The 14,723-nt window shown below is 40.9% G+C and overlaps 1 protein-coding gene across 1 annotated transcript in view; it reads right to left on the reverse strand.

Moving 5' to 3' along the window:
- Pappa (pregnancy-associated plasma protein A, pappalysin 1) overlaps positions 1-14,723 on the reverse strand; it is a gene marked incomplete at both ends in the record, with an annotated part of 230,329 nt that overhangs the window by 142,666 nt on the left and 72,940 nt on the right. Inside the window, 2 exon segments of the mRNA XM_013513305.1 lie at positions 5,628-6,126; positions 13,252-13,373. Of these exon segments, the coding sequence (XP_013368759.1) occupies positions 5,628-6,126; positions 13,252-13,373 (621 nt within the window).

A 14,723-nucleotide genomic window follows, 5' to 3' on the forward strand; every position in this document is an offset into this window, starting at 1 on the left:
CTGTTTCACCCATTCCAAGTGTGCTCAAAGAGATTATGTCCACCTTAATCAGAGCTCAGTGCCTGGCACAGAACAGATCATTCATATAGCAATGATATTCACTAAATGAAGCACCTACTACTGAATATTTTGACATGAGAATTTCACAATTAGGTTGATGGATGAATGAATGAACAAACATTCAGGAACATCCAAGAACAACGAATGAGTGACTGCAAGGTCAACAGAAAGAGCTACAAAAAGAAGAGGCTTGGAAAAAAAGTGCTGTTATAACTCAGTTTAAAAATTACAGAAACAGCAGACAGAAGTCCATCATGTCTCCAGATAACCCTGACTTACACTAACATTTTCAGATACTTAGTATGGAATTCACACATTGATCCTATGCAACCAGAATATTAAACAGTTACATGTTTCCCTTTTGTGTCCTTCAACTGTACTATATGAATCAATTAAAGCTACGACCTTTCCCTGCTCTCTTCATTACTGCTTCCCCAGTGGCTCCCAAGTAGTGGGGGTTTGGTGGGAATCAACTGATGTTTGCTGAGTGAAGAAAGTGATGAATAAGCTGAAGTTTTTGATTGACAGGCGTTTGAGCATTTTGAATCTAGAGGAAGAGATTTTTTTGAAATTTGGTCTCACAGACACAAGAACACTCATTTAAATCACATGAAAGGATCTTTTCCTTACACTGACTCATTTCCCTCCAAATTACATTTACAATGCCAAGAAAATGAGGTAAAATAGACATTGTGCCTTGCATCTTCATACATCAGAATGTCAGATGACTAACAGATTAAATAACACATCAGGACACACAAATTAATCAGTTAAGGGAAATGCCTTCTAATAATCTTTTTAGCTTTTAATAAAGGAGACCAAGAAGACAGAGACACCAGAAAAGTATGCAATAGAAGCACATTTGTTTAATCACAGAACAGACAATTAAGACCACCAGGTTTGGAGTTCATAGATGTATGTACAGACCCTACCTTTGTTGCTTGATAGACGTGTAAATTTTGCCAACCTTTCTGAGTTCCAGGTCCTCATCTGTAATCCAGCAAAAAAAAATCCACCTACCTCATAAGATTATTACAATGATTAAATTAAATGAGATTAACTATGTAGAGTCCTAAGTAACTGTGTGACACATACTTGATCTATTTTAGTTTCTCTGTTTCTCTTTAAAGGTTAAACTGCTTTCCATCCTCTATTCCAGATCAATTAAAAATATTTGCTTAGTACCTACTGTATGTCTCAAACCATTCCAGGCACTTGGAATGCATCAGCACATGAGTTGGAAATCCAGTTCTCAGTGAGTTTATACTGTAGTTCTAAGCTTAGACCAGAATTCTCCCAAGTCTGAGTCAGAAGACTCTGTTTTCCCTCAAAGCTTAATTTACTACAATTACAGTGTTAGCCCATCAATTTCTTCCCATACACAGTAAGCAGCATGAGATATTGGTACCACCGGATCACCATGTCTTCACACAGTGCACGGTATCCAATAAATTGATTGTACGAATTGATGCATGCATGGGAGAGACATGAATAATGGTGTAAATTGCTGTTCACTGTTCTGGCTTCATTTGTACTTTATCTTCTCCTATTACTTTCCTGTCTGTTTTTCTATCTACACCTTAGTTTTGTCCAGCATCTTCACTTCTTGGAAAACTGTGAAAAACTCCATGCAGTCCAAGGTATATTGTATTCAAAGCTCTTTGACAATAAAGTTGGGAAACAGAAGTTTTTCTGATTTTTTTTCCCAGCCAGGGGCAAAAACAGCTGCTGTGTAACTTGTGTTCCTGAACCCCAAAGATGGTTCTCAGAGGCTGACTTGAGCTTCGTGATTTCTAACTTGCTTTGTTTTCTACTTGCTCTGTCTAGAACTTTGGTCAGATTGGATGCATTTCTCTACTTTAAAATTCTTCCTTCACTTTTTTGTCAGTAGGAAGTAGTATTGTGTAGTGGTCAGGAAGGTGAAATGTGGAATTATAAATCTGGCTATGCCATTACTAGTTATACGAGGTTCTTGAATAAATCATTTTGAGCTTCAACTTTTTCATCTGCCACATAAGGCATTTACAGCAGGGTAGGCACTTAGGAAATTGCTGTCATATTTATTGTTATTGTCCACTCACAAGACTACATATTTCAATAAGCTTCAGGAACCAGTGAATGTCTCCTGGGTCCTAATTCTCTTAGAAAATTCCAGGTGAATCCCTTTTACTCCAAAAGGTGTACAGTCACCAATCACATAGAACATCATTTCTTTGTGTATCCACAGAGAACAGCTTAATGTGCTGCCCTCTCATTTTAAAGATATGGAAATGGAGGCCCAAACAGGTGATTCAGTACATCTTGACATCACATGGTGAGTTAGTAGCAGAGCTGGCTCTGGCCCATTTCTTTAGTGATGGTGTTTGTTCTGGTTCAATGAAAAGATTTTGACTTAAGGGAGATGGAAACATTCCACATTTCTTCCTTGCCTTGGCCAAAAGTAATCAGTTTACTAGAAGCTTCCATGGGGTAAGCACAGAAAGTTCTCCCTTCATCAGTGTCATACCTTGGAAAACTATCTTTGGTGTAGATAACAGAAAGAATAAATATTTTTGTTGAGAGAAAAAAATGAAGACAAAGGTCAAAGGGAATCATGTAATGGGTTGAGTCAGAGAAGAAAAAGAAAATTTCTCCAAAACAGTCTTTATATAGAACTTGTATAGAAGCCAATTTATTTGATATGGAAAAAATGTGGAACCAGCAAAATACACACACACACACACACACACACACACACACACACACACACACACAGGTATTTGTGGTGGGATCCATAACTCAAACTACCAGGAGATAAAGAAACTGAGATGATAGGTTGACTTGAAGTGATGTGTTTTCCTTTTTTTCTTCAGAGATTCAGAGAGAATACTCATTTTAGGAAGCCCAATCCTGCTTGATTCTGATCTCAAATAAAATTTGGGGGTCTCAAAAAAAGTCAAAGAAGGGCAAGGAATGCTTCAGTTTGTCTCTTGGGACTGTCACGTTCTGGGGATTCCAAAAAAATTACTTGGTGAGTGAATAACAGACCAAATGATGCATAATAGAAGGGACTTGAATAGGTGTGATTTTGTAAGCAAATTAACTAGGAACTGGTGCGTTTTTCCAAGGAGGTAATGTCCTGAGCATACATGCACAGTGCCTTCAGGACAGGAGCCACGCTATGTTGCCTTGTAAGTTCTGGTTCCCAGTATAAAGTCTGGCATTTAGAATGTTCTTGACGTATTGACACTATACTTTAGAACATACTTTTAACCATTCAGAACATACTTTTAAATTGAATCGGTAGAGAATGAGACCTTGGATATTCCTGAAGCTTAGAGATCATGTAGAGCAGGAGCTATTAAACTTTAATGGACACCGGGATTACCTGGAGAGGCCCTACACACAGAATTTCTGATTCAGTAGGCTCGGCTGGGGCTTGAGAACCTGACCTTTCTAAATTCTCAAGTGATGCTGCTGGTCTGGAGCCACAGTTTGAGAACTAAATGCAGTGGATCTGAAACTTGATTGCTCACTATAATCATTTTAGTGAGAGTTTTGTAAGTCCTGATGATTGGGGTCTTATTCTTAATTAAAGTAACACCTCCCCAGAGGAGAAAAGATGGGACAGAAGGTGGAGATAGGATGCAGGTGAGACTGAGGCAATTTTGAAATGGGCAACTGAGTTTGAGAATCCCTGCCCTGGTGCAAACCTCCTTGTTGTCAAACTGAGTTATTTAAAGACCAGAAAGAGTAAGTGACTCACCTAAGATCGTACAGCAAGTTAATGACTTAGCTGAGACTAGGACTCTGGGTGCTTTTACATCTGTTTAATTTCTACCATTCCACACTTATCAACCCGTGTCAGCTCTCACTGGCTCATAAATCAAGGCAAAAAAATGAAAGCTGTGTTCAAAGTGAGGTTTTTAAGACATTTATTATTTCTTTCCTCCATTGTTTTACAAAGAAATTTTAAGTGGATGCATATTTATAGAACTTTACCAATCCAGACAAGTGAGGAGATGGAAGAGACAGAATTATGGAATATTTTCAAGGCAAGAGAATCCTTTAAATTTTAAGTACATTCTCAAACACAAACCAAGTGCTCCTTCTGAGTTCTTAAACAGATGTTCTTCATCTCCGAGTCAATGCATGGGCAAGGTTTGCTTGAGATGTGCACATTAATTTCTGGCATGTAAGAGGAAGTGCTGGTAAAGTGTTTGAAAGTGGTTCTGTCTCTTAAAAAGATTAAAAGTTTCCTTCCAGAACTTGGTTTCCATTAATGATTGGCTTAGTAAATATTTTCAAGTAGACAGAGCAGAGATTGTGTCTTATATCATCTTAGTACCAAATAAAGAGCCACAAAAGGCTCATAGAAACCCCAGGCTTCAATATTATCATCATACAGAGGAGAAATTAAGACTCCAAGAAATGGATTTATCAAACATTAGTAAGCAGACTGACTGGCACTAGACATAAACCATTTGATTCCTGATCTATTATTATTCTTTCCAATATCCAAAAAGTTCCCCAACAGCGTCCCTTGCACACAACAGATATTCACAAAAGTTTAGTGATAAATTACCTAGTTTTAGTACCCAAATTAGGCAGCTAAATCTTTATCACTTTTTCTAAAGTACAGCAGAAGCTGGAATCATATCTTTGGTTCAACACAAGTTAAATATTCTGGCTTATGAGTTAAAATGGAATTCTAATCCTGATCTCACCACTTCTTAACTATGTGACCTTAAACAAGTGACTTCACATCTCTAAGCTACAGTTCCCTTCTCTGTAAAATGATGATAAAGTTTGGCTGTAGAGAGGATGAAATTAATAAGAGAAACAAAGATGGTAGCTTAGTGCATTGTCTAGTATGCAAGAAAATCACTAATGACTTTATCATAAGGTGATCACCCTCATAAAATATAAATCTTGAACATGTTTTGGAAGAAGTGATGGAGAGATGGTTAAATGAATACTAAAGTCAAGCACTGCCTCACATAAAAGCAGTGAGCACTTACCCCCAAAATTATGGAGCCTAACAGCTGTAAAGAGACTTAAGAACCTGAGGAATTTGGGCTTACCTTCCACTTGAGGAAATAGGACAAAAACAAAAACCATGCCTGTTGAGGTTCAGCATCCAGGAAAATTTTCATGCACTTTCCAATATCTAGCCAATCTGTTGTCACTTCACCCCCTTTCTATCCATTAGAAAAGCATCCGAAAGCACAGATCTGCTTCAGTTTAATATAAAAGAGAAATCACTAGCAAACTTGTGTTCTTCCACTTTCATTAGTAATAAGTGACTTTCTCATTGTTATTCACATGCAAACTCCTGCTTCTGCTGTTGGGAAGATTACACTACGGAGGCTCAGGGTCACACATCAGAGTGTTACCAAGTTCAAGCCTGTTTCTTCCCCCTTTACCCTTCCCATTCTATCAATTCTGCCTTATTAATACAGTTCTACACAACACTGATCCCTAGAAATGAGTCTGACTGATGAACCATCTTCCATGCACTTTTCTGACCATCTGCACATTTATCTAGAGGCCACTCATTTAGCTCCCAACCCAGAAAGGGTACTCACGTGTCCATGAATCTTCTATTGAGGTACAGAAGGGAAACCATATCCGCCTGGAGAGGAGGGTCTCGAACCACCTTATACTGCAGAGGTTTACACTCTAGGCAGAGAGGGGTGTCTGCAATGGAGGTCAACATAGCGGCATCAATCTCCAGGTGTTCATCCAATGTATAGATCTGGATGCCATAAATCTCTTCTCTCACATCCTGAAGTCTGATGGTCAGTGGTATGTCACAGAAGACATTCTGAGGGCCCAGGGAAATGTTCATTCCGTTGACAGTCAAGAGTTTGATGTCATTGACAGCTCCACTAGAGTCCCAGTCGGTAGAGACAAACGTCACCCAGATGGTCAGAGACTCAGGGACCAAAGGGTACTGGAATTCCAGCTCAAGGTAGCAGCCCTGAGGCTCAGGGCAGGCTGGAGGGACCGTGTGTGGATTGACAGCTGAATTTGGGCTCCAGGTGCGGACACTGGACTTACAGGGCTGTTCAACATCTGGGTGACCTATGGAGAAGAGGCGAGGAATGAATTCTTGAGGAAAGACATTCATTTTTGGTTCTCAGAGTTTCCTGAGGATCCCAAAATAGAGTGATCTGATTAGAACTTAGAGGGAAGAAAAGAGAAAGAATTCCCAGTGCCTTAGTAAACCTACTGTGTACATAGCACCCAAATCATCCTCAACTTGAAAAACAGATCTCAGATGAATCATGACACATTTGTTGAAAACTATGTTAAATTAAGTGTCTTACTATGGAGTGGATGCCCAAACTTGTCTTCCACTTGGTGACCTTGCTGTCCAGGATAGAAAGGAAGAAGTGACACATATTTTTCAAACACCCTCTAAGTCTTACGAACTTGTTGAATTGTTATAAGGATTAATTTTAGAGGCAAGGAAAGTAAAGCTCAGAGACAGAGTGAACTGATCAAGTCACGTATCTTAAAGTGTAAAAGGACACAATCAGAACCCAGTTTTGTCTCATTCTGAAATCACTGCTCTTTGTTTTTCTCTCCATTGGAGGAAAGGGCCACTACAATAAATTAGAATTCTTTGGATACTATTCTTTTTGGTATAACCCACGTGGACTGACAGAGAGCGCCAGAAAATCACCAGCAAAGAAGAGGTGAACAAGGATACATTCACCCCTTGGATGGAGGATGTGGGAGGAAACTACAGTCTAAATGATGGAGCTTGAAGGCAACTCTGGAGCCATCTTATCTCTCCTCCTCCCCTTCCTCACATGAGGTCATTCCACATCACTGAGTTTCTCTGCGCTCTATCCAGTCTGACTCAGGAAGGGGAGGATTGGATAAGGAGGCGGGGAGGAAGGAGATTCTTCTCCTCATTCCCCAGGGAGACCGTGTCTCATCCCAACTGATCTCAGCCTGCAGTGACTTCTGAATTTTTCTCTACTGAAGTCACATCTAGACCCTCAGCGAGCTCTCCCTTGTGCTGCTGAGCAGAGCAATCATGACTCAGTGCAGCAGTTGGTTCTAGTGTGCATTTGGGAATCTAGTGAAAGATACAGATCAGCTGGAGAGCAAAGGGTGGGGGAATCTCAAGTTGTCCTGTTATCCATGTTCTTTTATTTCATCAGTATCAGGGTTTGGCTGTGGGTGTGGGTAAGGATGATGAACATTTCTAAAACAAAAAGGAAAAAATAATTTTTGCTTGACAACTCTTTGTGGTTATGTTACAGAACAGTGGGAATGACTGTAATATGAACACTGCAAAGCCATTTGGGGTGGAAAAGTCACTCCAAGGGAGGCTGTAATGCCTCCAACCTCCTTGTCTCTGCCCAGACAAGAAGAGAGTGAAGTAACTAAGCAGAGATTGAGAAGAGAAAAGAGAGAAGAGAAGAAAGGGAGGCAAGGAAATGCACAAAGACCTTTTAGATATAAGGAACCAGAACAACACAAGATGGACATAACAAGTTTCTTCTACACCTCCTTAATTAAGTTCTATTAATATAGCAACTGCTGGCTGAAGCCACCCCTGGTTGGGAGAAGTCCAAACAAGAATCCCCACCTACCTGAAGTCTTCTTCTTGTCTACTAGCCAACCCATGGCATTTTGGATTCTCAGCTTTGTGGTTGGTAAGTATACATGTATCATTTATTCTTTCAGTGCATATTATTGAGTGCAACACTTTACAGTATATGCAGCACATTCTTTAGGCATTCCTTAAATCATATGATTGTCTTTAAAGCCCCATAAATTGGGTAACATTTCCATCCCTGTTTTATAGACCTATTTCACTAGAAGTCATATAGACTTGGCTTAATATAGAGCCTGGTCTATACAGATTGCTCTTGAATGCTCAATCAATATTTGTTAAAAGAAGCTTTTTTTTTCTTGTTAATATGGAATTAAAGAGGAAGTTACCTCACAGGGTCTTAGAGCCTACTGCCTGATGGCGTTTGCCCCGTGAACATACTACCCGTCTTCATGGACTTTCTCTCAGAATTGGCAGAAGATAAAAAGATCTTTCTCCTTTCCTTGACGAAAATGACTGTCAACAGTAGGAAGCCACAGGAGAGCAAAGATGACAAATCTGCTTGGCTCATCTTTCCTCCCTGGTTTCTTGTTAATCAACAGAGGAGAGAAATGCTTTGCAAGGACAGGAAGGTGAACCTGTCCACTATGATCCAGTAGGTAAACAGGACTAGAAACCTCAGCAAAGTTTGTGCTTGTCAGGTTATTACAGACAGACTTAGATTTGAAAAGAAGCTGGATCGGTCATGAGATCCAAACCACTACCAAAGTGGCAATCGCTTTAATAATACCAGACTTGAACTGACCACCCTCTCTGTGCAGGCCCCAAGCCAAGTACATTACATGCCTCAGCTCTTCTCCGCCTGGCAGTGAGTGTATGACGCAGGTCTTATGAAACTTTTTTCACAGAAGAGGAAACTGAGACTCAGATGGTTAAGTACTTCCCCAGTAGGAATGATACTGTTGGTCCGGGCAGTATGCCAGGCTTTGAAGCAATGCAAGTTGGGTTAAAATGTCAACTACACAGCTTTTCATTGTGTTACCTACTGTAATGTTACCTACCTCACAAGGTTGCTATAAAATGCAAATTGAATGATATCTTTAATAGATGATCACAAATATATGATTGATATCCTAAGAAGGGAGGAGATGAATAAGGAAAGTCTTAGTAGGAGGAGGCATTCCAAGCAAAGTGAACAGTTGAGAAAGAGCATAAGCTAAAATGACTAAATTGAGTAATACAGGGGAGGCTGAGGCTGGCGATCCAAGTGGAACCCACAGTAACAAATGTTTTGTATGTCATGTTAAGGAAAGTAAACTTTATATCTAGGTAGAAGAAGAATTATTGAGACATTTAAGCAGATGAATGACCTAGATTTATATTTTAGAAGAACCACTGCTTCTTAATAAAGCTGTGATCCACCCATCCATCCATCTACCTGTCTATCCATCCATTCGTGGATCCAAAGAATGACTATTGAATGGCAATCCTGAGTCCTGAGTTAGGTTTGACCCTGGGGGAAAATGTTTCTAGACATGCGTTCTGCCCTCATGGACCTTCTAGTCTAGTGAGGTCAGTTAGGAGATTACTGCGCTAATGAAAATCGCATACAACTGTTGGTGTGAAACAAGGCTTGTGATAAAGAAACACAAGGGGAGGAGGGAGGAGGGAGAGAAGGAGGGAGGGAGGGAGTGGAGAAGTGAAGTATATAACGAAAGAGAGTAGAGAGAGGGAGAAAAGAATAAAGCTAAGTGCAAAGCTCCTGTTATTTCATTATTCGTACATCCTTTTGCATATATGGTGACTAAGTGAAAAATTCTGTATTTATATAAACTGTCCACTAGAAATCAAGCTCTCTCTCTCTCTCTCTCTCTCTATATATATATATATATATATATATACGTACAAGATAGATAAAATAATTGTACTACTAATTTCTATTAGTTCACTGAAAGGAACAGTTAGTGCTTATATTGTTTGATCAGTTTTTCATACTTATATCTAGTAAACTGAGCAACTACTTTGGAGATAACAATATGCAATATAATAACAATTGTTAATTTCCTATCATCTTGTTTTGAAATTCTGTATTGTTCTGATTATTTCTTTAAATTGTCATTAAAGTAAAAAACAAATCCAGCTATAGATATGTACAGAGATATATTTACATGTACTTATGCTGATCCAAAATTATATTTAGGAAGATCTACACAGAGGCCCATAATAGGTCTATGTGTACACACACTGCAGCTGTTGGCTTGTATAGAGCAGTAAAAACCTAATGTTAAGTTTTTTTGCAGATGAATAGTTTAGCACACCTGAAACTTTCTAGGAAGAACAATGAAGAAAGCACTTACACTAAAAATAAATAAAAACAATGGGTGCTATGTGTTAATCTCTCATGGAAACCCAACATGCACAAGTGATCTTAGAAGGATTTCATGTAGGTCAGATCCAGCTGTCTAATTCTTGGGCTGCAAGTACAATGTGGTAGATATATCAGGAAATATTCCTGTATGAAATACAGCTTTTGCTCAAGACTTAGGGGTATATGTACTTCTTGTGAGCAAAGGCAGGAAGGAAGATGTTCAATGATTTTATTTACCTTCTTTGAAATGAAGTTAATGCAGCAGAGGGGCTGTCCAATAAACACTTGTGAAATTAAAAACATCTTAGTTTGTTAATATGGAGCTTAAAAAAGAGCTTATAACTCCACGGACTGAGTCCTGAACAGGGCACCATTGTTCAAATGGCCATTTTCTGGATAAGATGCTATGTCCCAAGAAGCTCAGTGACTCTCTAGTGCATAAAGCATGTTGACAACAGGACTGAGACCAATGTCCTTACCCTACTCGCCTCACCCTGTGCTCTTTCCCTAAACCCATACACACGCCTGATCTCTCTCTCATGAATTTGGGAGTTTTCTGTTAGTTTGGGAAGTCCAAAAACTTAAACACACAAAGATAAATAGGATGAAAATGAGTTGAGAAATAAATTGAAGAGTTTGGCTCATGGAAAAGTTTATTTCTTCAAGGATATTAAAAGGGTCTCAGCCAAATGGATCACAGAGCCTGTAATAGGATGCTCTAAAAAAAGAAGTGTTTTCCTGGCCCGAATGTACTAAATTTACATAGGAGGAAAACCCAGGGTGGCTGGGTTTCTTTGGAGGCCTGAGTCAGCTCAGGAAATCGGGGGGCTCAGCACTTGCAGTGGAATTCCATACTGCATGGCACACTTTGAAAGGGTCCAGGATGAACCAGGAGCAGACTTTACTAACCACCAGCTGGTTTGGATGGAAGTGTGTGGAGATGTCTGGAAATTACGTCATTCCAACAAGTGATAGAACAAACCACAACGATTATAGCCAGAAAAGTCTGAAGGGAGACCCTAGCTGATTCCACATCCTAAGTACCTCTGAACTCCCTCAATTTTTCTCCATTCTCACTGCCACAGACATCAACTAGGTCAAGACCATTCCTCACGTGGTTTCTGATCACAGCCACTATCTGCTTCCTTTCCTCTAGAACTTTTGCCCTCCTAATCTCATCTCGAGAAGCAGGGACAATCTCGGTAAGGTGCACACCTCACCATATATACCACTCACGTCAAGGCACCAGGTGTCTTCTCACTACCATCAGAGTTAATCCAAAGCTATCCTTACATGTTCATTTTCTAGCTCAACCATCCAACTTTTCCCATCCCACTTTTCTCTTGATGCTATAAATCCACTTAAAAGTAAGATATACGTGCTAGTAGTTATCAAGTTCTAGGTTAAAATTAAGCAATTTTAAACTCCAAGAAAACATGAGTATGCGTTCCATTACTGGCCAGAGCATTAATGACATCACCTTACGCTGTCCCTTGGAAAACTGTACTCATAGCAAAGAATGAAAAGAGCAAAAGGCAGATGATGCCATGCTATGATCACAAAAGTCTGATTCCCCGAACACCCTGAAAGCCCTTCCAGCTATCCTGTAAGTCTCTGGACCACACTTAAGAACACTTCCACTCTAAATTTGCTAAACTTCTTCCCCTTCTCGAATGCACTTCATGACATTTAATGGAAAGTCTGAGTCTCCAGTTCTATACCAAGTCTCCTTTCTGAGAGTCACCAGCCATCTATTTCCACTGGCACAGGCCTCTGCTCACAGAATGGCAGTTACTCATGACAAACGGTCAGCTCAGCTCCTTGCCTATGCACCAGGGACAGTGCCCAGCACACGGTCACTGTGGTGGTCACAGGTAAGTCAAGATTCAATCTATGCAGGTAGGATGAGTGTTGCCAAGTGTCAGAGACACAGCTTCTTCTGTGAGATCCCAAAGCATATTTATTCTGGATGAGAAATTACGGTTGCAGATTTCAGAAACTACTTTGTACAAAAGTAGAGCTAGAACAGGGTGTGAGGCAGCCGGAGTGAAGAAGCACATAGAGGGGATTCCTGCACTGGGTGGGAACTGGAGCTGGATGACCCCAGGGTCCTTTCCAACTATGACAGCCTGCGATTCTCGGAGGCTGAACGGAGGGTTTCTCCCAGACATCCCTCTTGCTTTACATTCCAGATGGATTTGTTTAGAGTTCCCGAGTTCAACTCTCATTTTTATTTTGAGCTACTTTAGAAAATAAAGTACAGTGCTGTCATTTTTCAAGTTCACTTTCCTCTCTGATCCCACTCCCTTGATTTAGTCTATCTCTGGCTCTTTCCTTTCAACCTTCTTTCTAAAAATACAGAGTTGAGCAGAGGACTTCTCACTGGTGCTCCATGAGGAGACGGGCTCTGCTTCCTCAGATGAACTGGTATCACAGCGTCCCCGCCCAGTGCTGTTGGCATGAATTGACCTGCACAAGAACAGGAGGCACTGGGCAGAGCCAGGGTCTGGGTGTGAGTCTCTGAGGGCCAGGAAAGAGAGATGGAGAGAAAGGAAGAAAGTCTCTGCCAATCTGACTTCAGGGCCAAGGGACAGAGTACAACAATCAGCATTTGTGTTCTTTGTTTCTGTAGAACACAGAACAGCTGTTTTTGATAATCAGGATAGTATAAGGAAGCACAGTCATAGGCCCCTGGGGAAGCCTGAGAGACACCCACCGAGCAGGGAAGGGTCTGATGATGAGAGAGACCCCAACAGAGACAGTCAGGACTTTCTCCCCTCAAGTATCTTGCAGGTAAGTGGAACGTAAATGAAGGGTACGTGGAAGAAACTAAAAGGAACAGTTGTGACACATGTGAGAATACCCTGAATATCTCAGAATCAAAGATTACTAATGTACTGAAGCCCCCCAAGTAGATATAGTGACTAGAGTGACCTTGCTTGCACCCACAGGCAGTGAGGATCTGGGGGACATAGACGCACCTTGCACACTGGGCGTTTATCAGGTGTGTGGCCTTGGGCATTTATTTAATACCTTGGTGCCTTTGATTCTTCATATGTAACATGAGAAAATCGCATACTGAAGAGTTTAAACATACTTGTTGAATCAATGAGTGCATGAATACTGGCTTTGCAAGTGTGATCGTATGATCAGACGAGATGGCATACGGATGAAAGAGACCATTAGAAGTCATAAACCTGTGCTGACATAGAACGAGTTGCTTTCTGCATGGAGCACCTTTCAGTTATTATCCAGAAGGCTGCCTTACCTTCTGCTTCCCGAGGGCTCCAGTGTCCAGATGGGCCACAGGGCATTGGGGAGGAGGCTTTGAAAGCATACTGCACCAGGATCCTCCCTTCCAGGCAAAGGTCACATGCTGATCCCAATTCTCTAGGAGGCCAAGGAAAGAGGGGAAATGCACCGACTTAGAAACATTTGAATGAACAGCTGATACGATGAGGTTAAAGACAACAGGGCAGAGGACACAAGCTTATGTACCCCCCTTTTTTCTCTACACATGTGAAGACTTCCAGAAAATATCCATAAGTGAATTTTGTCTCATTTCCCAAGACCTCATTGGGGCCAAAGTGCCTTCTGTTCTGATGATGTACCTACTGTGCCCCTAACCTCAAGCAGCACTGAATCAACAGGGCAGAAACTTGCCACCTTCGATTGTTATGATTCACCTGTCATGAAGAGCTCCACTGGAATTTGCTGTGGGGTTGTGAGAAAACCTTTTACTTCATTTGCCATGGACTGTACCTACTATGGTCCAGGCACCACCCTGTGTCACAGGCATGATTTATGAAGAAAGCAGAGTTCCCTCATTTGAAAATGAATGGGCTGGATTAGAGGATGCCTACAGAGCCTTTCAGCCTTGACATTCTGGGGATGGATGAGTCACTCTTTAATTTAACAGTCAAAAGTATTTTCTTTACTATGCCATCTAATTCATTTTAGCAGCTTGCCAAGGGGCCAGCCAATCCCTCAGTGGGATCAGACCCAGAGTAGAATATGATGGTGGCTTCCTCTTCTGTCTTGTGTATCTGGGTTCAATCTCTCTCTGGACACAACAGTCACTGGGATCCTACTTGTTCTCTACATTTGGCATCTGTTTAAGAGGCAGACATGGAGAAGGCAGTAGGGTAGGCTATGCCTCCTGTATTATTGTAGAGCCCAAACTCTGCAGGTCAGAGTTACCCTTGCAGAAAAATTGGAAACTGAATCTTGAAGACCAAGATGTCAAGAAGTGTCCCAGCTCAATCCAGCTTTTCTCAAATCCGAGACCCCTGGTGATTCCTCTTTCACCATTCCTAGAAAACTCTCAAAGGGGGAATCAAACCTCAATTCTTAAAGCTTGCCCCTCACAAGAAAAGGCTCTGCCTCTGGGCTCACATGGCATGGAAGGACACACTTGTATGCATCACAATCTTCTGGTGGTCCACACACAGCAGTTGGCAGGTCATCACCAAATCTCAATTTGAACAGGTCGAGTCCTGCCTATCTCCTTTGGTAACTCCAAACCCCATCCCCCTGTGCCATGGCAGTATCTAATGCCCTAGTAAACCATTCTTATCATTCTAGTCTTGTTTCCACTAATGAGCTCTGGTGAACGTCTGTGTTGTTCTGTTACACCATACCTCCATCCTTGCTTTTTAAATGTGGTTGATGTCTCTCATCCTCAAGCTTTACCTTGGATATTATTTTCTCTATGAAGGAGTTCTTTTTTAAATATAAATG

Source organism: Chinchilla lanigera, unplaced genomic scaffold (genome assembly GCF_000276665.1).
Source record: "Chinchilla lanigera isolate Chin_1 unplaced genomic scaffold, ChiLan1.0 scaffold00018, whole genome shotgun sequence".
Taxonomy (NCBI): domain Eukaryota; kingdom Metazoa; phylum Chordata; class Mammalia; order Rodentia; family Chinchillidae; genus Chinchilla; species Chinchilla lanigera.